General features: G+C 35.9%; 1 protein-coding gene across 2 annotated transcripts in view; it reads left to right on the top strand.

Moving 5' to 3' along the window:
- Nucleotides 1–22,766, top strand: part of MINDY2 (MINDY lysine 48 deubiquitinase 2) — a 131,197-nt gene that overhangs the window by 89,635 nt on the left and 18,796 nt on the right. For both annotated transcript variants that reach the window (XM_044665306.1, XM_044665305.1), the window contains exons 6-7: nucleotides 2,720–2,862; nucleotides 21,781–21,954. In XM_044665306.1, coding sequence (XP_044521241.1) covers nucleotides 2,720–2,862; nucleotides 21,781–21,954 — 317 coding nt within the window. The remainder of the gene's footprint in view (nucleotides 1–2,719; nucleotides 2,863–21,780; nucleotides 21,955–22,766) is intronic.

A 22,766-nucleotide genomic window follows, 5' to 3' on the forward strand; every position in this document is an offset into this window, starting at 1 on the left:
TCCCTCTCTCCACTGTGCATGATGACATTTTTTCACATCCCCTGCCCCTCTGCCCAGCAGCCCAATGGGAGCACACATTGGGTAAGGTGAGTGGCTTGTTGGAGGGGAGTGGAGCATTCGGGCCATTTCCCTCCTCTTCTCTACACTGGCTGAGAACATTGCTCACTTCACCTGCCCCAATTTCCAGCAGCCCAGTGGGAGAACTTTTTCCCTCCACTGTGTAGGGGGTGGGGTGGGGGTGTGCCTGGTACTCATTGGGGGGGGGCAGGCATATCACTCAGTCTGGAAGTGGGGTAGGGGTGGGGCCTGACACTTCTTTTCACCATCACTGGCTTAGTGGATATGAGGCAGCATTGGTATAAAGACCTAGGTTTGAAAGGCATGCAAGGTAGTGTGGCAGATATAGAGCTGTCTCTGGAGTCAGAAAGACCCAAGTTCTGTTATTAGCTTTGTGGCTTAGGACAGGGTAGTTAACCTCTCAGTGACCTAGGCAACAAGCTAAGAGTCATAGTTAAAGTTTGAGCTGAGTCTATAAATTGAGAAAGAGGCAATTCATTATATCATAGAATCAGGTTCATACCTCAAATTTTTACATATATGTTCAAGCATATATACATATGTATATTACTTTCCCTTGCCCCATTGTCCTGTTACCAATCCTGAGAAGAACCCAGTCCTGGATAACTTCTACTCTCCTCATTTACTCTTATTTATATATTACTGAATGGAGATTAAGAAAATCACAAAACTGTGCTGATTTCACCCACTACAAATTTAAGTTGCATAATTTTAACCTAGTCTTCAATATGACATAGCAATCCTTTTCTACTTTCCTTAATTTTTCAGAGAAAATAATTGACCTTTAGTGGAATAAATGACTTTAAAAATACACTTTATGCACACGTGAATATGCATATATGCATATTTCTGAATGTGTAAATTCCCAATTCCTTTTCATTCTTTCCTATTCAAATTGTTCCACTCCCTCTCTGTTTCTTGCATCTTCACCCATCCCCCACAGTCAACATACCCTTATGGTCAACCTCCTGCCCTTTCACTTAGGAAAAGAAATCTTATTTTTCACATGTTTTCTTATTTGCCTCAGGGGTTTTGGTTTTTTTTTTTTTTTTCCATTTGTTTTCTATGTGAGGAGAGTGTTTTGTGAGGGGGAAATGCTTGATTAATGAAAAAAATTGAGAAAATTGGTAAAAAATAGCACACTTGGGCTACCCAGTTTTTTTCCTACCCTATTTCCTCTTTTTTGGCCTCTTTGTATACTTTCCCCCCTTCTGTCAGATACCCAGGTTATCTGAAATCCTAAGGATATACCTTTTCTATCTTTTTTGCTATACTGCTACCTCCTCATCCCTAGTCACAGTTGTGCTATCTGTTCTAGCACATCCTTAATTCCTGTCATGTTAAAAACTTATTGAGGGCAACTCTCTTCTCTTCTGTATCAGGTATTCTTAACCTTTTTTATGTCATAGAACCTTTTAGTAGACCAGTGAAGTCTGTAGACCTCCTAAGAATGTCTTTAAATGCATAAAGTACACAGAATTACAAAGGAGACCAATTATGTTGAAATACAGATCAAACTATTTTTTAAAAATACATTCACAATAGAAAGCAACTAGGTGACTCAGAGGTTAGAGAGCCACATCTGGAGATAGAGGTCCTGGGTTTAAATCTGCCTCAGATACTTACTAGTTATATGATGCCGGGCAAGTCACTTAACCTCCATTGACTAGCCCTTACCACTCTTCTTCCTTGGAACCAGTACATAGTATTATTGATTCTAAGATGGAAGGTAAGGGTTAAAAAAAATATTCACAGACCCTAGAAAAATCACTATTCTATAGCATCCCCTCTGTTTAATTAAAACAAAAAAATCACTACCTTATTTTTATTTTCATTCAATAATTCAAAAATTAAATTATTTTAATTTTTGAAAAATAATTCACTAGTTAAAAATAAAATATTGTAGAGATATTTGCTACCTTTTTGTGTATTTCAAAAATCAAAACCATTTAATGTGTCTTGTTTCCCAAAAAGACATCTCTACAATGTGTAACATATCCCTTAAGGGATCGGAATAAGAAATGACATGCATTGCAGTTATTCTCAAGTTTCTTGCTTGAATATTCATGCTTCTACTTACTTAATCAGTTTTGTTGATGATATCTCTTGGGACATATAGAACATTTTGAAACCTGTAAAGTCTGTTAAACACAAAAGCCATTTAAGCCTACCAGTGATCCATATAAGTGCTTCTGACTATAGTGTTCTTACCTCTTTTGGATAGCAATTGATTTCTAATTGCCTCAAGTTTGGCTTGAACATTTATAATTTGATACCTAGACTATTACAATATAGCCGACCTCCTTGCCTTCATTTTATACCGAGATGTGTGTGCATGTGTATTTGTGTGTGTGTGTGTATGTATATGTACACACACACACATATATATACATGTATATACATATATATATTTTGTGTGTGTGTGTGTACATATATATATACATATATATATTTTGTGTGTGTGTGTGTAGAGATAAGGATTCCCCTCAGGAGAAGACAAAGCTCCCTCTAACATTGTATCCACAGATCAGTCTAAAGGAGAACTATTACTTCATTTGATCCATTCCTGGAACAATGTAAATAAAATAATATGAATCTTGAGATTATTCTTCTTATCTAATCTTATGCATTGGTTCCATAGGCTTTGTAGCTGAGCAGTTTCTAAATAATACAGCCACTCAACTGACATATCATGGATTATGTGAACTTACGTCAGCAGTTCAGGAAGGAGAACTTTGTGTATTCTTTCGGAACAATCATTTTAGCACCATGACCAAATACAAGGTATGATATAGAAATAGCTATTTTGTTGTGTTTTCCTCAATTAAAGTTGCTTGATTTAAAAGATGCCTTATATATGATTTGCACTTTTAGCTTTTAGCAGAAATCTATTGACCATCAAATGGTTATTAAAGTAAGTGAATTTTTAAGTCAAATTAAAATTATTCTTAATAGTTAAATAGATTTATGGCATTAATAAGAAATATTTCACTATTTCTTAAAGAAGTAGACAATTAAGAAAAGAGCTAATGATGGTTATTTCTATTTGAATACTAAAATGGTACTAAGAAAAAGACAGATTCATATTTTCTTTTGTTTATGGTAGTATGTGTTGCTAAATGATTACTAGCATCACTTGAAATCATTTTTAGAATGTCATTTGTAATCTTTATCAAGTTCTGTTGATTCTTTCTTTATAATATCACTTTCATATATCTATTCTTTTCCATTGTACCCCCAGTTTGGCTTGAACATTTATAATTTGACACCTAGACTATTACAATGTAATCGACCTCCTTGCCTTCATTTTGTTCCCTTTCCAGCCTATGTTTTTTATACTACTAAGATTAATCTTCCCAAAATTTTACTTTTATCTTGTTTTTTCCACATTTAAAAACCCTTACTTGTTTATTCCCAACTGTCTGACTCCAACTAATTTTTATAACTCCATTTCCCATTCTTACCTTGTACAAACTGTCTATCTTGTGCAAACTTCTTTACTTTTTATCCAAACATTTTGTTCTTTCCTGTTCTGTATTTTTAACACACTGTTTCCTATTGCCTCGTCTCATCTCCCTATCTGGAATGCCTTCCCCACATTTTTTTCTTACTGGTTTAAGTCATATTCATCCTTCAAAAAGTGGCTTAATTTCATCTTCTCTTGTGGTGCATTTCCTGACAACCCAAACTAGAAGTGATCTCTTCCTTTCTATGAATTTCTTGAGCAGTTATTGTCCATGCTATTCATTTGCCCCACTTATCATTTGCTATCTGGTCAAATTATCTTTGTGTATTTTTTCCAAATCAATTGCAAATGCCTCAGAGGCAGGAACCATATCTTCTACTTCTTTATGTAGTGTTTATTTATGTAAGAACATGAAGACTACCACAGCCATAGTCAGCTCATATATCCATCATAATGCTAACATTCTAGCTAGCTGAAATTAATAATAATAAAAGTACTTGTATAGTTCTTTACAACTTGAAAAGTGCTTTACATATGTTATTACATTGGAGCTTCACAATTACTCTGTGAAATAGGGGCTGTTATCCCCATTTTACATATTGGGAAACTGAGACTAAGAAACTGAAAGCCTAAGTGATTTGCTGAGGGCCACACAGTTAAGTACATGAGACAGGATTTGAGTGAGGTCTTCTAACTACAAGTCCAGTAGCCTATCTACTATACTGCCCAGCTGCCTTTTCATGTGTATATAATATTGTTTAAAGAGCCTCTGATTTTCAGCAGGAATATTAAAAATCCAGAAAATAGACCACCTCGCTTCTCAACTTAGGCTCATTCAGTTATTCGCATCATGACGTCAGTGCATTGCTTTACCTGACATTTTTGAGTCTAGATCCTTGCCTGTCTCGACCATTGAAATTAAGTTGCCTTTAGTTTGCCTTTTTTGCTTTGACTTCTTGTTCTTAGACCCTTGACTTGTTCTTAGATTCTTGGCTTATTCCTCTTGGTTTGATACATCATTCCCTAAGCCTCTACCTTGTCCTCCTATTTCCTAGTCACTTGGTCTTCCTCTTAGCATAATTACCACCTATCCCCCAGTCTTTGTTGTCTGATTCTTTCTTCAATTTGATTGAATAGGTAAACATGCCCCTGCCCCAAAGAGAAATTTAACAGAGGAATTCTAATACAGATGGTATCTGAGAACACAGAGTAAGTAACACACCAACGCCAAGAATCAGGTAGATGGATTGATTAACTGAGATAGTATCAAAGAAGGATGCAGGAACAAAATTGTAATCTACAACAAGGTTTAAGAGAGGAACAGGTTAAAGGTCCTACAGTTAGATTAAAAATTTTGTGCCAAGGTGTAGACAAGACATTGAACTTAGTTGAAGAACAAAGAACTTAGACAAAGAACAAAGACAAAAAACATTGGGGTTTTGTTTTTTGTTTTTTGTATTTGGAGGCTACACAAATGGATGTAATTACATCTTTGCACAGATGTATTGAAGCCTAACCATGTGCCATTAGGCTCCATCCTCTCAATTTACCCAAATCCCTATTCCCCTTAGAATAGCTCTTATTGTACCTACCTTCATTGGCCTCCAAGAAATCTGTAGAGTGACAGGCTTGTTCACATCCATCAGGTATATTTCCTTGTGCCACCTTTTTCAACCTTCATGGAGTTATACAGTTGAAAATAGTATCCCAGAGCCACAGCTGTATAGCATTCATGTTTAGATTAAACTTGCCCCTACCCAAAGAGAAGTATAACAGAGAAATTTTAGTGCTAATAAGAGACTGAGAACACAGAGCAATACACAGTCACCAAAAACCATTAGACCTCTGATATAAATATCTTAGATCAATCCTCTATACCCTGACCATGATTTTCATGAAGCTGTCATGTTCCAAATTGCTTCTCTCTGTGAGTTGAAATAAATGATATATCACTTGTTTCATATAAGATATTCTATGGCCTAATACCATAAGTCATAGAGTGGAATGAACTAAGTAACTAATGTTTCTGCTTGTAACTTCCTACTTATTGTAGAAACGTGGCATTATTAAAAAAGATAGGGAGAGTCAAAGCCAAGATGGCAGAGTAGCAGGAAGAAATACCGTGAATCCTGCAAAAAACCTCCTCCAAATAGGTCTAGAAAATAAAATGCACCAGATTGATTCCAATTAGAGAAATTAAAAAAAAGTTATGATGAGAAATTTGTCCAGCCTAGGATGGCATAGGGAGATAAAGAGGACTTCAAACATCAGAGAGACAGGTCTGGCAGGCATGCTGCTCACAAGGTGTTAAAACAGGTACCACCTTGCAGCTTTGGAGACCACTACCCAATTCTAGACCACGGATCCAGAGCAGTTTGGAAAGGGGACTGCTTCCTTTTTTTCTAAGCTATTAATTCTTGTTCCAATTCTTTTTTTCTCTCATGGCTTTTATTTCTTTTCCAATTATCCCCTCTAATTCTCTCATTTCATGGCAAAAATATATATATATTTTTAACTCTTGCTTCATCTCTTCTAGGAATTCTAGTTGAATTTGTGCCTAAGCTGTGGTTTTTCTCTGAAATTTTGCTTGTAGATGTTTTGGGAACATTTTCATTTTCTGAGTTTGAATTTGAATCTTAAGCATTCCTGCCATTATAATAACTCTTTGCAGTGAGGTTTTTTTTCTTCTTATTTTTCAGTCTATTTTCTGACTTTGAACTTGATGTTTAGGGTATCAGAGAAAGAAGCAGGATCAAAATTTGAAATTCACAACAAGGTCTGAACAGGAATAGGTCAAAGGTCCAACAGTTAGGCTAAAAGTTTTGTGCCAGGATACAAAGAATTGAGAGAATAGGTTAATTTTGCTATATTTGGAGGCTACACAAATGGATGTCAGTATATCTTTGGTGTGGTGGTGTTAATGATTAGGGAAAGCTGGTGCTTTATACTAAGAAAAGTTCAAGTTTAGAAGCAAGCAAGCAGTGGAGTGACTCAGTTAGGATCAGAGCATGATGTTCATTCTAGCTTTTAACTCTATCTTAAGTTTGCAAGGAAACCCAGGACAAAAATCCCAGACCAAAGGAAAGCCTACAGTTCTATCATTGTGAACCAGAAGAACTTTATCGCTAGCAGGTAGAGTCTAAGTCCAGCAACATTATATTTTTGCCCAGTACTAAACCCAGGTCAAGAACTTGCAGAGCTCTGACTAGAAGAGTCACCAATCAGACTGAATCAAACTGAAATTGCCCTGAACCAAACTACTTTGCCTATTCTTTTTTTTTTTTCATTTTCCATTACTTTATTTTACATTTTTCACATTATACTTTATTGCAAGCCATAGCACGCATAGCAGCTACACCTGGTAAAGCCATCTTGGCAGAAGGGATAAACCATGTTGATGATAACTGAAAGGTTTCAAACCTTTTGGGTTTTGCTTATTCTTGAAATCCTAAAATAAAGCAACACTTATTAGGTCCAAGAAACATCCCAGACCTCCTCTTCAGAAGTATGCAAAGCCACCCTAACATTGAGTCCAAAATTAGGAAGTAGGCTAAAAAATTAGAAGAAAAAAATAAATGTATTGTAAAGAGCTATTATAACAAGGATGCTAAAGACTCAAACACAGATGACGAGATTGTATCCAAAACATCTACAAACAAAGCTTCAGCAAAAACCACAGCTTAGGGACAAATTCAACTGAATTCCTGGAAGAGTTTAAGCAAGAATTTAAAAAAAAATGTTGTCAATTAAGTGAAAGCTCTAGAAGGAAAAATTGGAAAATAAATGAGAGCTATGGGGAAAAAAAATTGGAATGGAAATTAACAACTTGTGAAAAAAGGTGCAAAACTTTGTCTAAACAATAACTCCCTGAAAATTAGAATGGACCGAGAAGAAACCAGGGACTTTATGAGACAAGATATATTAAAGGAGGTTCAAGAACTGAAAAAATAGCGGGGAAATGTAAGGTATCTCATAGTGAAAATAATTGACCTTAAAAACTGATTGAGAAAAAAAGTTTTTTTAGTAATTTTTTTCCAATTATAAGTAAAAACAATTTTTAACATTTGTCTTTTTTTAAATTTTGAGTTCCAAATTACCTCTATCCCTTCCACCCTCCTATTAAGGTGACAAACAGGTTATCCTTGTGCAAATGTGCAAAATATTTCCATATTAGTCACAATATGGAAGAAAACAGACCAAATACACACTGTTACAGATAAAATTGATATAGATGGATATTTTCAAAAATATTAATGGTTTATTTAAAGCCATATTGGTAATTAAGAAGGCCACGTGCCTGCTAAGATTGAATTCAAAATGCCTGCCATACCTTCACTCTCGCTGCTTCGTAGGAAAGAGAGCATCTCAATCAAGTTCTGAGGCTTTATACCTTTGTCTACGTAATCACACTTCCTGCCCACCTGTATTACATAAGAAGAATCATGGGAAATGTAGTTTTCAAGTCCCCTAAACATCCACAGGAAGTTTATACCCAAGACCTCAATATTAAAGCTCAAATTTCTAATATCACATTCATCCCTGAGAGTGAAGAGAGACTGGTCTCCTCAAATGCTCTTGTAAACATAACTTTTAAATTACAGAAATTTGGGGATAAAAGAAAAAAGGACAAAAACAATGAACCAATGATTGCTAGACACATTGACAAAAAGCCAATTGGGGCAGTCCCTTTTGGCATAAGAGTGTATATTTAGAATAAATGCATTCAACTCCCCATAATTCAGTCAACTGCACCTCAAAGTTCATTTGGATCTTCATGATCCAGTGAAGGTTCTTCAGGCAAATTCATGGTGCCTTCTCCAAACAGGTTCATTGTCTGGATTCTGGGGAGATGGCAAATTTCTTATCCTAAAATTACTCTCAAAGAATTTAAACTTTACATTATAGATTATAAAACATACATTCCCTTCTGAGAAGAATTATACATTCCCCCCTGAAATTACTCTCAAAAAGAGTTAAAATTTTACATTTTAGATTATAATACAGACATTATGATTATAAAACTTACACACACCCCTGAGGAGAATCAATAACACATTCTCCCCTGAAGAGGGTAACCCAGGTCAGCTAAGGATACATGGCTGAGTTACGAGGTTGTATGAAATCAATTGACAAAAGAAATAAAAATAAAAATAAAATCCAAATAAAAGAGAAAAAATTAACTTGTGAATGAAATGTAAAATGTCAAAGTCTTATGTGCAAAAAATGTAAGTAAAAATTAATTTATAACAGGTCCTTGAATCAAGGCCCAATTAAAGTGATTTAAGCAGTTTGCAATTACCCATTTGGGAGCCAGGACTACAGAAAATTGCCATTCTATATATAAGAGAAATAACAGGGCTAAATATGTGTGCAAGGGAAGTGTCTTTACCTGGTCTGATTTGCCCACACCTTCTCAGGGATGAGCCATAATGATAGCCAATCTTAGGTGGTAGGCTAGGAATTAAGCTCTGGGGAAGTGTAACCTCTAACATATATCAGAAAAGCTGCAACCCTGAACTTCAAACACTAGTTTCAAGCCCTTCAGTATTGGCATAGAACTTCCTCAAACCATGGTCTTCATGACCTTTTTGTTTCTTGGCACTTTTCAGATTCTCAGTCGGTCTCCATGACCTTGTGGCTCTTTTGCTCCCTTCTCCTGGAATCAGACAGAGAGACATTAATCATAGTCCCATAATATTTACCAATAATTGGCAGGTTACCATAGTCTAAGGCTTTTTGGGTATGCATTAATATTATAGCAAATATATATATATTAAACTTATATTATTGTAAAATCAAAAAAAGATTAACATTGATTACATGTACTTTCAGTACAAAAATGAGAAAAAAGGAAAAGAGTAAATTATTCTATAAAAAATTAAAAGGAAAAGTAATAAGAAAATTTTAAAATTCAGGGGAAAATACAATGTTTTCAAGTATAAAAATGAGAGAGAAAAAAGAAAAAAACAAATTGTATTGCACTTAGAAGGAAAGAATAATAAAAGAATGTTTTTAAAATTAAAAAAAAAATATATATATATATAGCATAGAATTAGTGAAAGGTTTTTCACCCAAAAATGAGATCCATTTCCTGTAAAGCTTTAACATGAACTATGAGTGTAAATGGCTTTTACAAAATAGCAGATTCATAATGCACATTCAAATAAAGTACCATAATTCCCAATAACACATTTATAAACAATAGTAAACAAATCCATTATTATAACCACTTGCTATGATGTTTAAAAACTGTATACTTGTCACAAATTCAATAGGTATAGTAAATCATTTTAACCTTAGCTAAGATATTTTTTTAACCAACTCTATTACTGCCTCCTTGGCAATTGTGGGGCAGAGCCTAAAAAAAAAAAAAAAATTAAAAAAAAAAACCTGGGTCTAAATTATACTCAGGAATTCTAGATCCTTTTGATAGGAAAGCAAGCTAAAACAGAGACAAAACATCAAGCTTACAGGAGCTCTCCTTGTTTCCTCTACCCCTTTAAGACAACATTCTTTATAATAAATATATAAAACCATATCATTTATACAGAATGATATTAGACATCTAAAGTCAATTCTAAAGACCCTTAATAAAATTATAATTTAAATTCTCAAGGCATCAAAATCTCTAAGGTTGTATAAGCAATATCAAGCTTGAATAAAAACTTAAGGCATATGATCCTATAGTCGAAATGACAAATCCAGTATACATAAGGTTTATGGGCTTTTTACAACTTAAAAAATGTTCAAGATGTTCATAAATGGTACAGATAACAGAATTTGATTATTACAGTTAAAGTTAGAAAGAAAAAAAATTGAAACCTTAAAGAAATCAGGAAATACAATAAAATAAGGAACAAATTACAAGTAATGCTGTCAAAAACCCTTTTACCAATTCTAATAGATTTGTTCACTGTTTGGGAGTTACAATAAAATCATAAACAGAATTAATCTAGCAGCCAAAACTTCATTAGCTTAAATGATCCAGTGTAACAGAAAAATCAACAAAACAACAAAATTAATCACAAAACTAATCAGCAAAATACAATAAGATACAGAGACTTTAAAAAAACCCATGCAGTCTGAGGTTTAAAATCTACCTCTGGTTCAATTTAAGTTCCTTCTAACTGAGCTCTGTACTGAGCACAGTGTGAATGACTCCATAAGGGTATATAGTTCAGAGTCTTGGGCAGGCCAGTGTGTGTAGGGGGAGGTGAATCCCTCCCCCTGAGTTTCAGGCAAGATAATCACAAGGAATAGTTATAGTTTGAAATAGGCAATGAGGCACACGCTTGCCATTCTACTTTCTGTTTGAAGAGTAAAAGCTAGGGCCACATAGAAGCCACCTGGGGTAGGGGCTAGAAAAGCCACAGGTTGGAGATCCCATGTGGAGGGCTTGTGGGGGAGGACTAGGTCAGGTTTTAGAAAAACTACATGGAGGGCGGTAGTGGAGTAGAAGCTCCCCTCAGGTTAAAAGTCATTAATGTCTACGAAGAAATACTCCTGAAAAAGTCCCAGGTACACGCAATGAGAAAGGGGTTTTTTTTGGTATACTTCCCAAATCTTAAGCAGCGGCAATTGGGGTGGAGGCAGCAACAGGCAGGGCACTGGCATTCGGGCGGAGCATCGGGCATCCCAGGGGATCAGAATGGCTTAGCAGGAGCTGGGATTGGCCCTGGGAACCAACCAGGACTGGGATTGAGGGAGAAAGTCAGAAGTCAGAAGTGGCTTCTCCCCAAGTGAAGAATCAGGCAGGTAGGTCCCAAACTGGCTGAAGCAGTTTCAGAGGTAAATGGGATAATGATCAGTAGGCAAAACAAAACTGCTGCTATCAGCAACAACATGGCGTTCAAAGTCATTTTCCCCTTTCCCTGAGAAGCAGCCGTGTGGCTGGGGAGAAAATCAAAACCAAAAACTCCAAAACAGCAAGAGCAGGTCCATAGCTCTGAAGAGTATTCTAAATGCTCTCAGAGTTGCGTGGCTTGGTAGGTTATCAGAAAAATTGAGAATTATGTTTCCAATGTGGTTGCCATAACTGTTACAGATAAAATTGATATAGCTGGATGTATTAAAAAATATTAATGGTTTATTTAAAGACATATTGGTAATTAAGAAGGCCACATGCCTGCTAAGATCCAATTCAAAATGCTTCTCGCTGCTTCATAGGAAAGAGAGAGTCTCAATCAAATTCTGAGGCTTTATACCTTTGTCTACGTAATCACACTTCCTGCCCACCTGTATTACACAAGAAGAATCATGGGAAATGTAGTTTTCAAGTCCCCTAAACATCCACAGGAAGTTTATACCCAGGACCTCAATATTAAAGTTCAATGAACCCCAAATTTCCAATATCACAACACACACACATGTAAGAAATAGTATGCTTGGTCTACATTCAGACTCCAGCAGTTCTTTCTCTAAAGTTGGATAGCATTTTTTATCATAAGCCCTTCTGAATTGTCTTGGATCTTTTCATAGGTCTTTTTGAGGTGAAAAAAAAAATAGGAATTTGGGGAGGTGCCCCAAAATTGGGAAATTGCTGAACAAGTTAGAGTATGTGAAAATTATAATACACTGTTTTGCTACATGAAATAATAAAGGGGATGGTTTCTGAGAAACCTGATAAGACTTGTATGAATTGATGCATAATGAAGTGAACAGAACCATGATAATAATATGACAAAGAAAAATAACTTTGAAACATTAAGGGACTTTGATCAGTGTAATGATCAACCATGATTCTAGAGGACTAATAGAAGTAATAGAAAAGTGAAAGTCTCAAAAGTATACACTGAGATCTAACTATCCATTTGTATGCATATATGCATGAGGAGAGTGGGGATTGGTGTTTGTAATAGGGTTTTGTTTTTCTTATTCCAATTGGGGTAGAGATATTTGAAGGGAGGAATGAAAAGGAAAATTTTTACTAATGGAAATAAATAAATTAACTTTATATATATTCATATATTTATACACACACACACATATATTTGTTAAAGAAAAAATTACATACTTTAGTGATCCATTATTCTATCGTTAGGGATGTTTTCATTTTGAGTGTTGTAGCCTTACTATACCTTATTGTAGGCCATAGCATAAAACCAAAAGTATTAATCACTAGGTGGTTAACCTTTTTTTTTTTTTTTAAACCCTTACCTTCTGTCTTGGAGTCAATACTGTATATTGGCTCCAAGGCAGGAAAGTGGTAAGGGTAGGCAATGGGGGTCAAGTGACTTGCCCAGGGTTAAGAGTGGTTAACCTTCTTGACTAAGATCTTTTCTAAACTTATTTAGTCCTTGAACACACATAAGGTTCATCACTGGGCTCAACCTAAAGCCTTTTCATCAGAGTAAGACCTACTAGAGTAGGTCTCACTTAAGTGAGGAACTCACTTAAGTTCCAGAATGAATCTTTAGGATTTAAAATCTTCAGAGCAGGTTTTTAGTAGAAGCAAACCACAGAAAATCTCTTTATTTCCTGTAGACAATAGCTACTCAGTGCATTTAGTTCTGTGCCCTATTAGTGTATTCCTACCAGTTACAATTATTCATTACACAGGTAAAAACATAATTAAAAAATCTTTCCGAGGCCCACGATCTTTATTTTATTCCTAAACTTGAGGATTCCTTCAATTAAACACAGGAGAGCTGAACCAAGACCACCAGAATATTTAAAATTAGAGTCTTTTTGCATCCAAGCTATGTTAGAATCATGGTGGCAACTTCTAAAAGTTTCCTAGTTTTTAATGCAGGTACTAAAGGATCACCATAATCTCAAAGACTTTCAATAAAATAAAGTGGCTCTGCATGCCCAGTGATCCTTGTTCTTTCCATATTTTCAATTTGTTCTAACCTGTTGTCCTAGGACACAAAGTGGAAAGATCCACACTCCTTCTCGATAGTGAAAAGGACAATTAAGAAAAGAAATCACCAATTTCCAAATTGCTGCCAGTAACCCTCAAGGACATACAATACCCAGATCTGTTTGAGTATCTTCTGTATTGGAACTTCTAGTTAGAATAGCCAAATGAATGGTCGCAGAAGTTCTTTGTTTTCCCACATGTACAGTAACAAGGATCTTTATATAGCAAAAAACTGATTAGTCAACAAATCTAAAGAGAAACTAAGAATTGTCATCCAACCCAGGACTACCCAATAATAGATGTATGGGACATGCAGGAAAGACTAATTCCTCTGATGTGATGGCTTACCAAGTCCTTTGCAGGGCTACTCATCCACCTTTGGTATTTACTTGTCACCCAACTCTTACCTGTGGCTCCAAGAAACTGTAACATGCACAGCAGCTATATCCTGGTAAAACCGTCTTGAAAGGTAACTGATAGACTTCAAACCCAGCAGTGACTTAGAAGGATGTGAAGATTTCCCCATTTGAATAGGCAGAATACAAATTTATTCCATTAGCCATGAAGAGGCTGAAGCCAGCACTCTGAAGCACCAGAATTTGATCAGATATCAAAAGATGGCAAGGTCATCACTACATCCCAGGCCATTCATTTCCAGATTTCCTCACTTTTACAACTCGGGAAGAGGGTGAAGGTGATGATTTTGGCAACTTTGCCTCACTTAGATGTAATTCACATGCCAAGTCAAGGTACCACCCTCATGATATCATGGATCCTCTTCCAAATGAAGTACAAACAACCTATTAACAGAGCTAAAGCCTATGCAAATTAATACTAGCATTCATCTGAGGGCAAGTGATTCCAGAATCCTGCCAGCACTTAACCAGAGATACTCAGTAGGCACATAGAGCCTGTAGCATTCTGTATGGATGTTGAAGAGAGGTAGCCTAATGTAGTTGGATTAGGAGAAAACCATCCCTAGTCCAGCATGAGGACAGTTGGAAACACAGGAGAGCCTGATGTCTAGAGCAGTCAACTAAAAATACTCCAGTGGGATCTAAAGATTCTAGTCCTCCGAACCAGAGGGTTTTGGCAAATTGAGTACAGACACACCTGGTTAGATGGAAGCTCATAGGAGTCCAGGTAATAGAGGTCTGAACCAAATACAAGACCTTGACCAGTCTCTAAGAGTGCAGGAACTGGAAGTACATGGTTCTAGCACAAAGTCTCAAAAGAGGAACTGAAATTCAAAACAAAGGTGTAAATGGAAGACAACGAGTGCTGTCAGTCAACCATGCATTTGTTAAAGACCTATATGCCTGACTTTGTGCTAAATACTAGAGATAAAAAAGTGAAAGACAGTCTCAGCTCTCAAAGAGCTTATAGTCTAGTGGGGTTACAACATGCAAACAATTATGTCCAAATCAAGATTACTTGTAGATAATCAGTAGAAGAAAGGCATTAGCATTAAAGATGAGGAAAGGCTTCTTGAAGAACCTGGGATTATAGCTGAGACTTGAAGAAAGCCAGGGAAATTCACAGGTGGACATGAGGAGAGGGAGTTCCAGGAAGACAATGAAGTGCCCAGAGTTGGGATTTAGAGTGTCTAGTGTGAAGAAAAGCAAGGAAGCCAGTGTTAATATTAAAAATGGAGAGACTGGCTGTAGATTTTTATTAATAGAAAGGAGAGAATGAGAGAAGAGCAAGGAAATAGATAATTCCTAAAGAAAGGATTAATATATAGCCTCCATTTAACTGACTAAGGCCTAAACCTCTTTCTGTAGCAACCACCTAGTACATCGCATCTATCTTCATTCCAGAAGCCAGAGAGTGAATCCGGTCTGACCTCAGTTTTATCTAACTTTCTCTTCATCCACTGACTCACCTGTCATGCCTAATGAGCCAACTGTGGTCTTTTCTCCTTTGCCTAAGTGCCCAGGGGACATTCAACCTGCCTCCTGCCTTGTTGTCCCCTATCTCAATTGTTGGCTTTTCTTGCTGACTACAGGAGGCACCAAAGCTTCAATTTTATCTTTGTGATCCAAGTCCTCTCAATAATTTCCTTCACACACCAGGGTACCTGGATTACAGAGTACATGATCAGGGCAGGAGGAATGTAAAGAGTAAGAAGACTAGAAAGGTAGGGATGGGCCAACTTTTAGAACTTTAAAAGATAAAAGAGAGTTTCTAATATGTAGGGAGTTAGTAGTATGGAGGGAATGTGATATGGTCAGTCCTGCACTTTAGGAAGATCAATTCAACAGCCCAGAAGACTAAACTGGCCTGGACTGGGGAATGATGTAGTCTAGGCCTACAGTGGTAAGGGCCTGTTCTAGAGTAGTTGAAGTGTCAGAGGTGAGAAAGAATATGTGAGAGTTGTTATGAAGGCAACTGAATACAGGAGGTGAGAGGAAGTGAGTTGGGATAGTACCTAGGCTGTAAGTCTGAGTAATAGGGAAATTAGGAAGAGGGAAGAAAAGTGTCATTGGGCATATTTAGTTTACAAGACATTCACTTGGAAATGTCTAATAGGTTGTTGGAGATGTGAGTAGTATCAGATGAGTGAAAATAAGAATACCTAGAAGAATTCAAAGTAAATACTCATTGTTCATTTTTTTTTAAACCCTTACCTTCCATCTTGGAGTCAATACTGTGTATTGGCTTCAAGGCAGAAGAGTGGTAAGGGTAGGCAATGGGGGTCAAGTGACTTGCCCAGGGTCACACAGCTGGGAGATGTCTGAGGCCAGATTTGAACCTAGGACCTCCCGTCTCTAGGCCTGACTCTCAATCCACTGAGCTACCCAGCTGTCCCCTCATCATTCATTTTCCATGGCACTCTATCTTTTTTTTTTTTTACACTCTATCTTTTGAATCAAACTCCTGGCATAAAACCCTAGACCAAATATGCCTTGCCAAATTCTTTCATTATTTGATCATGCTACTGCCTTCAACTGTAACTCTCTTCTCATAACCTCTACCCATCTAAATACTAACCAGCTCAAGTCCTATCACTTCCATGAAACTTCCCTGGAACTATACCAATATCTCATATCTTAGAAATATTATTTAGTATGTACTATTTGCTACTCTTCTGAACATATAATCAAATACTATCTTGTGTTAAATGTTTCATTTATTTTGATTACTCAAATAGATTTATAATACAAATTAAGAAGGGAGGCATGTTTTATATTTAATATCCTGATTTATTTTTAATATTGTACAATATCCAGAACAGTGCTACCTAACACCATTACTAAACAAAAGTGTAAGATATTTAAAATTTGTCATTAATTCCCCAACCTCTTTTTGTGCCTTTCTTACTATTACTGATGTTGGAATATACCCATTTCCCCTTTTCTTTTTTCTAATGTCCTAATTTTCACTTCCAAATCAGAGCCCACTGTTAAAAAAAAATCTTTTTAAGTAATATATATCTTTAAAATTTTTTTTCCTTCGGTTTATTGTGTCACTGAAGTATTTGCATTTTAATCCTTAATTGAAGTTGTGGAATGAAAAGTCTTGTTGCCTATTAATGAAATTTTAAGCAACTTATCATATCAATTATATTGGGAGGTTTGAGGGTTAGGGAGAAACCTTGAAATCTCACCACATAGCCACTAAGCTCTAATATTAGATATAGTAAGTATGCTATAAATTGTGTTTTATTTTCCCCCAAATCTATTTATTTGTTTATTTTAATTTTTTATTTTAATAACAAATTTCCATATAAGTTTTCCAAAATCATGTGATCCATATTATTTCCCTCCCTTCTTTCCTTCCCACTCCTGGAGCTGGCAAGCAGTTTGATCTGGGTTATATGTGTATTATCACACAAAACATAGTTCCATATTATTCATTTTTGTAAGCGAATAATCTTATAGAACCAAAACCCCAAAACACATATCCAAATAGACAAGTGATAAATTATATGTTTTGTCTGCATATCTACTCCCAACAATTTTTTCTCTGGAGGTGGATAGCATTCTTTTTCATAAGTCCTCAGAATTGCCCTGAATCATTGTATCATTGTTAATAGCAAAGTCCTTCACATTTGATCATTATACAGTATTGCAGTTACTGTGTATAATAATCTTCTCATTCTACTTATTTCTCTTCACATAGGTCTTTCTAGCTCTTTCTGAAATTTTCCTGTTTATCATTCCTTATAGCACATAGTATTCCATCACCATCACATACCATAATTTGTTCAGTCATTCTCCAATTGAGGGATATCCCTTTAGTTTTCAACTCTTTGCCACCACAAAAAGAGCAGCTATAAATATTTGTGTACAAACAGATCTTTTCCCATTTTTTAAAATCTCTTTGGGATACAGACCCAGTAGTGGTATTTGCCAAGATCAAAAGGTATACAATGAATTGAATTTTAAAAAAGAAAATATAAATATCTTAATTCATTTCTCTTAGTTAAACCATCAAAAGCTACAGTTAATATATAAACCTGTAAAATCTAAACATCACATTTATAATTATCTTTCATGTAAGTTATAAGTGCTTAACTTAATCGTAGCTAATTCTTGATTTTTTTTCAGTTGGAAAAATAGGAAAAATAGAAAAAGCTCCCTCAAGTCAAGAGCTCTTACATAAAGGCTGAAGACATAGTAGGTTCTCAAAAATACTTACTTCTGTTTTATTCTAGAGATCTTAATACCTTTTACCTTTTCTCCCTTAAAGTTTGATCCTCTCTTTATCCTAGTGTAGCCATCCATGAAAGTGCTACACTACTGCAAACAGGTTAAAATTTAGATTAGCAGACAGGAATGGGAAAAGTATTGAAGTCAGTAAATATTTACCAAATATTTACTCTCTCCAGAGTTCTTAGTGATATGCTAGGACTATAAAAATAGCACAGATGTAGATTATTATAGATTATTTTATATTCTAAAAGTGGAGAATATAAATCCAATTTCAGAGAAAAGGAAAACAAGTGGGTCAAGACAAATTAAGGAGAGGGTGAGGGAATTACTTTTAAGATAGTTTGGTTGGAATTGAAGTAATGGATATGAGATAGTGTAAAGATAAGATAGGTTGAAGCCAAATTGTGGAGGACTGTAATGTCAGATTAAGGAATTTATATTTCTTCCATACTCACTAGGAAGATGCTAGAAATTTTTGAACAAGGGAGTGACATGACCAGATATGTCCATTAAGACTGTTGCTGCAGCTATGTGAGGGATGGAAAAGCACCATGTCAGAGTTGAGTACTGGACTTATTCCAGTTCAAATATTGTACTTGATTCTTAGTAGCATGATTGAGAGCAAATCACATAAGTTCTGCTAGCCCTCTAAGGTTTAACTACTAAGCTATGGATAGGTGGGTAGAGGGAATTTTGGCACAGATATACTAACATGAGGGGCAGCTGGGTAGCTCAGTGGAGTGAGAGTCAGGCCTAGAGACAGGAGGTCCTAGGTTCAAACCCGGCCTCAGACACGTCCCAGCTGTGTGACCCTGGGCAAGTCACTTGACCCCCATTGCCCACCCTTACCAATCTTCCACCTATGAGACAATACACCGAAGTACAAGGGTTAAAAAAAAAAAAAAAAAAAAAAAAAAAAAAACAGATATACTAACATGAATGATAGCTTCCTTAGAAAAAATTGGGACATTAGAATCAGGGAGAAAGTTAAGCCAATATAGCAGGGGTTGGCAACCTTTTTGGCCGTGAGAGCCATAAACGCCACATTTTTTAAAATGTAATTACGTGAGAGCCGTACAGTGCTCACAGTGCACGCTCCTGTAACAGTGCCTGAAAAAAAATGGACTTTATGGCTCCTGCAGAAAGAGCCAGATATGGCTCGAGAGCCATACATTGCCGACCCCTGCAATATAGTGCAATCAGGAAAGAATTAAGGGCTTGAATTAGAGCAGTGAGTGGAGAGAATTAGATTTAAGAGGGATTTACTAGAGATTTTTTTTCTTATAAACTTGAAGAAAACTGGCATTCTTTTTTTAAACCCTTTCCTTCTGTGTATTGGCTCCAAGGCAGAAGAGTGGTAAGGGTAGGCAATGGGGGGGTCAAGTCAAGTGACTTGCCCAGGGTCACACAGCTGGGACGTGTCTGAGGCCAGGTTTGAATCTAGGACCTCCTGTCTCTAGGCCTGACTCTCAATCCACTGAGCCACCCAGCTGCCCCCTGAAAACTGGCATTTATTAAGCATATTTTTTGTTCTAGGCACTGTGCTAAGCACTTTATAAGTATTATCTCATTGTTCTGTTCTTCACAACCCTAGAAATAGGTGCTATTATCTCTCCCATTTTGCAAGTCTTGCCCAGAATCATATAGCTAGTAAGTGTCTGAGACCAGATTGAATTCAGAGTAGTCAGTCAGTAGACATTTAGTATGCACCTGCTGTGTGCCAGGCATTGTGCTAAGTGCTAGGGATATAAATATTAAAAAAAAAAAAAAAAGATCATCCCTGCCCTTAGGGAACTCCCATTTAATGGGGGAAAACACACAAAAGAAAGCTGAAAAGAGAGGAGGGGGCAGTAAAAGGTACCCAGCATGGGGGCAAAATGGAATCCAATCCAAAGGAGTACAAGCTGGGAGGAAATGAAGAGATGGCTAGCCTGGGAACCCTCTTTGAATAGAGGCTTTGGGAAGAATTCTTTGTCTTCTATTCAGAGGAACTAAGGATACAGAGAGTATTGATGATCTCTGAATACTAAAGCTGATGCAGTCTCAAAGCATTCTCAGTTTCCTGTTGATGGAGCAGTAATGGAAACCAAGGACTACAAGCTGTTAGGAAGCCCAGGGTCACATAGCTAGTGTCTAAGGCTGAATTTGACCTCTTAGCTTCCTGATTCCAGGACCAGAGCACTAGCCACTATACAACAAAATGGGCATTTCAACCTATAACAAATAGAGGATTGTCTTTGATCATGAATTTCTACTATGTACAACTTGCTTTTAAAGTATATATTAAAATTAACATGATAGTAGCAATACTATCTTACTTGTTTGTATTCCCTTCTTAACTTTTCTTCTGATATCTTCTGCGTGTTTTTTTTTTCATTAACATGTTCTTTTGTTCTGTTATCCACCCATTGTGCTTTCTTACAATTTTCATCCTAAATAAAAGCCCTGTTTTTGTAAGGAATACAGTCAGACAAAACAAATTAATGCATTGGCAGTATGTGAAAATATACATGGGTTTGGAGCTTTAGAAAAGATTGGAGATAGAATATCTCAGCTTTAATTTGGAAGAGACACCCAGGCCATCTAGTTCAATCTATGCATGAACAAAAATCTCCTCTCTAACATAACAGGCAAGTGCCCATACAGCTGTTACTTAGTCTTATAATAATGGGGGATTCATTATCTTATGAGGCAACCCACCCCATTTTTGTATAAATTGTTAGGAAACTTTTCCTTATATCTTATTTAAGTTTCTCTTTCTACAGATTATTCTTCAACAAATAAAATAGATCTTGTCTCTCCTTCAGGCATAGGCCTTTCAAATACTTTTAACAGTTATGTTTCCCCCAAGTCTTCTTTTGACTATTTTTCAGATGATCCTTATGTGGTACAATCTTGAGGCCTTTATCATTCTAATCACTTTTTTTCTCAGGATATTTTTAACATGTGAATGTAAAATTGGAATATACAAGCAAAGGGATGCATTAGGAGGGAAGAAGGTAGAAGGAAGAGGAAATCCAATGTTTATTAGTGCATCCTGTGTGCCAGGCACTGTAGGTAAATACAGAGAAAACCAAAAGTGAAGCATTGTTCTCAGAAAGTTCACATTCTGTTGGAGTTATGAGATTTGTGAGGCTTTTGCATAGAGGTCATCACCAAAGTTGTGAGAAAGGATGAGATCAACCTAGGGATAAAATATATTGAGGGGAAATAAGAGTTTGTAGTTTTGGAAAACAGCCATATTTAAAGGGATGGAGAATGAGGAGAAAGGGTTTAGAAGACAGGAGAACCACCAGAGGTACCATTTACCTAAGGAGTTATTGATAACTATTTTAGTTCTTCAGTTCCTCTTGTGACAACTTTTTATGTTTTACCTGATATTTTTTACAGCACTTATCTAATTCATGATATGATATTCTCCCAAATGTATATTTGTAACTCATTTATTAATTGGATATGCCAAATAATAGTCTTGCTTATTGGATATGGATATTGGATATTGGATATGTCAAATTCTACTTTTGTTTATACTGAAATGTTTTCATTTAAAACTACAACAGCTAGATTCAGAAAGTTATTAAAACAGATTTCATTGGCATACGTCTAAATTCTATAAAAATAGAGAAATGACAAATATTCTTTTAAAAACAAGTGAAAGAATTCCTTTAAGTACTATGTTAAATAATTTTTGACAATTTAATTTTTTATTAATTAAGGGTCAACTATATTTGCTGGTAACAGATCAGGGCTTTCTTACTGAAGAAAAAGTTGTTTGGGAAAGTCTACACAATGTAGATGGTGATGGAAATTTCTGCGACTCAGAATTTCATCTGAGGCCTCCCTCAGATCCAGAAACTGTCTATAGAGGACAACAAGATCAAATTGATCAGGTAAGTTGTTGGGCTTTTTTTTTTCCTTTTTTAAAAATATCTATTCCATTCAGAAATTACCATGTTTCCAAAGGGTTTCTTTTCAGCTAAGATTTAATTTATTAAGATAGTGCTGAAAAGTTAATTTAGCTACCTGTCATTTGTATTACTAACTTATTTCTGAATCATAATTAGAGGTGGTAAATTTGGCTAGAGGAAAAAAAAAGAGAAGAATCATGAAGTAGTATAAATTTATTTTAACATCTCTCCTTAAGCTCTTGAGTATCCAAATGTCAAGTGGAGAAACTTATTACAGATAAGTGGGATTTATATATATTATGTATGAATGCAATTACTGAATTTAAGTTGCACTTTAAAAGATTGCACAAGTAGTGATGACATTCCATCCCATCTTTCTAGTAGATTCTAGACCCTCTATTATCCCTATTATTACCAATCTTTAATTATCCTCTGTCTATTGGTTGCTTCTCTGTTCCCTACAAACATGCCCATGTCTCTCCCATCCCCCCCAAAAAATTCACTCGAACCATCTACTGTTTTTGTCCAATATCTGTCTGCCCTAATCTCCTTAATAAAACCATCTTCAATTGGTACCTCCACTTCCTTTCTTCTCACTCTCTTCTTAACTCTTTGTAGTCTGGCTTTTAACCTTATTCAACTAAAACTTCTCTCACCAAAATGTCTAAAGGTCTATTAATTACCAAATCTAATGGTTTTTGCTCAGTCCTCATCCTTCTTGATTTCTCTGCAAACTTTGACACTGTTGGGTGCCCTCTTCTCTTTGATACTCAGTTGTTTTTTTTTTAATCCTT

This window comes from Gracilinanus agilis, chromosome 2 (genome assembly GCF_016433145.1).
Source record: "Gracilinanus agilis isolate LMUSP501 chromosome 2, AgileGrace, whole genome shotgun sequence".
NCBI lineage: Eukaryota > Metazoa > Chordata > Mammalia > Didelphimorphia > Didelphidae > Gracilinanus > Gracilinanus agilis.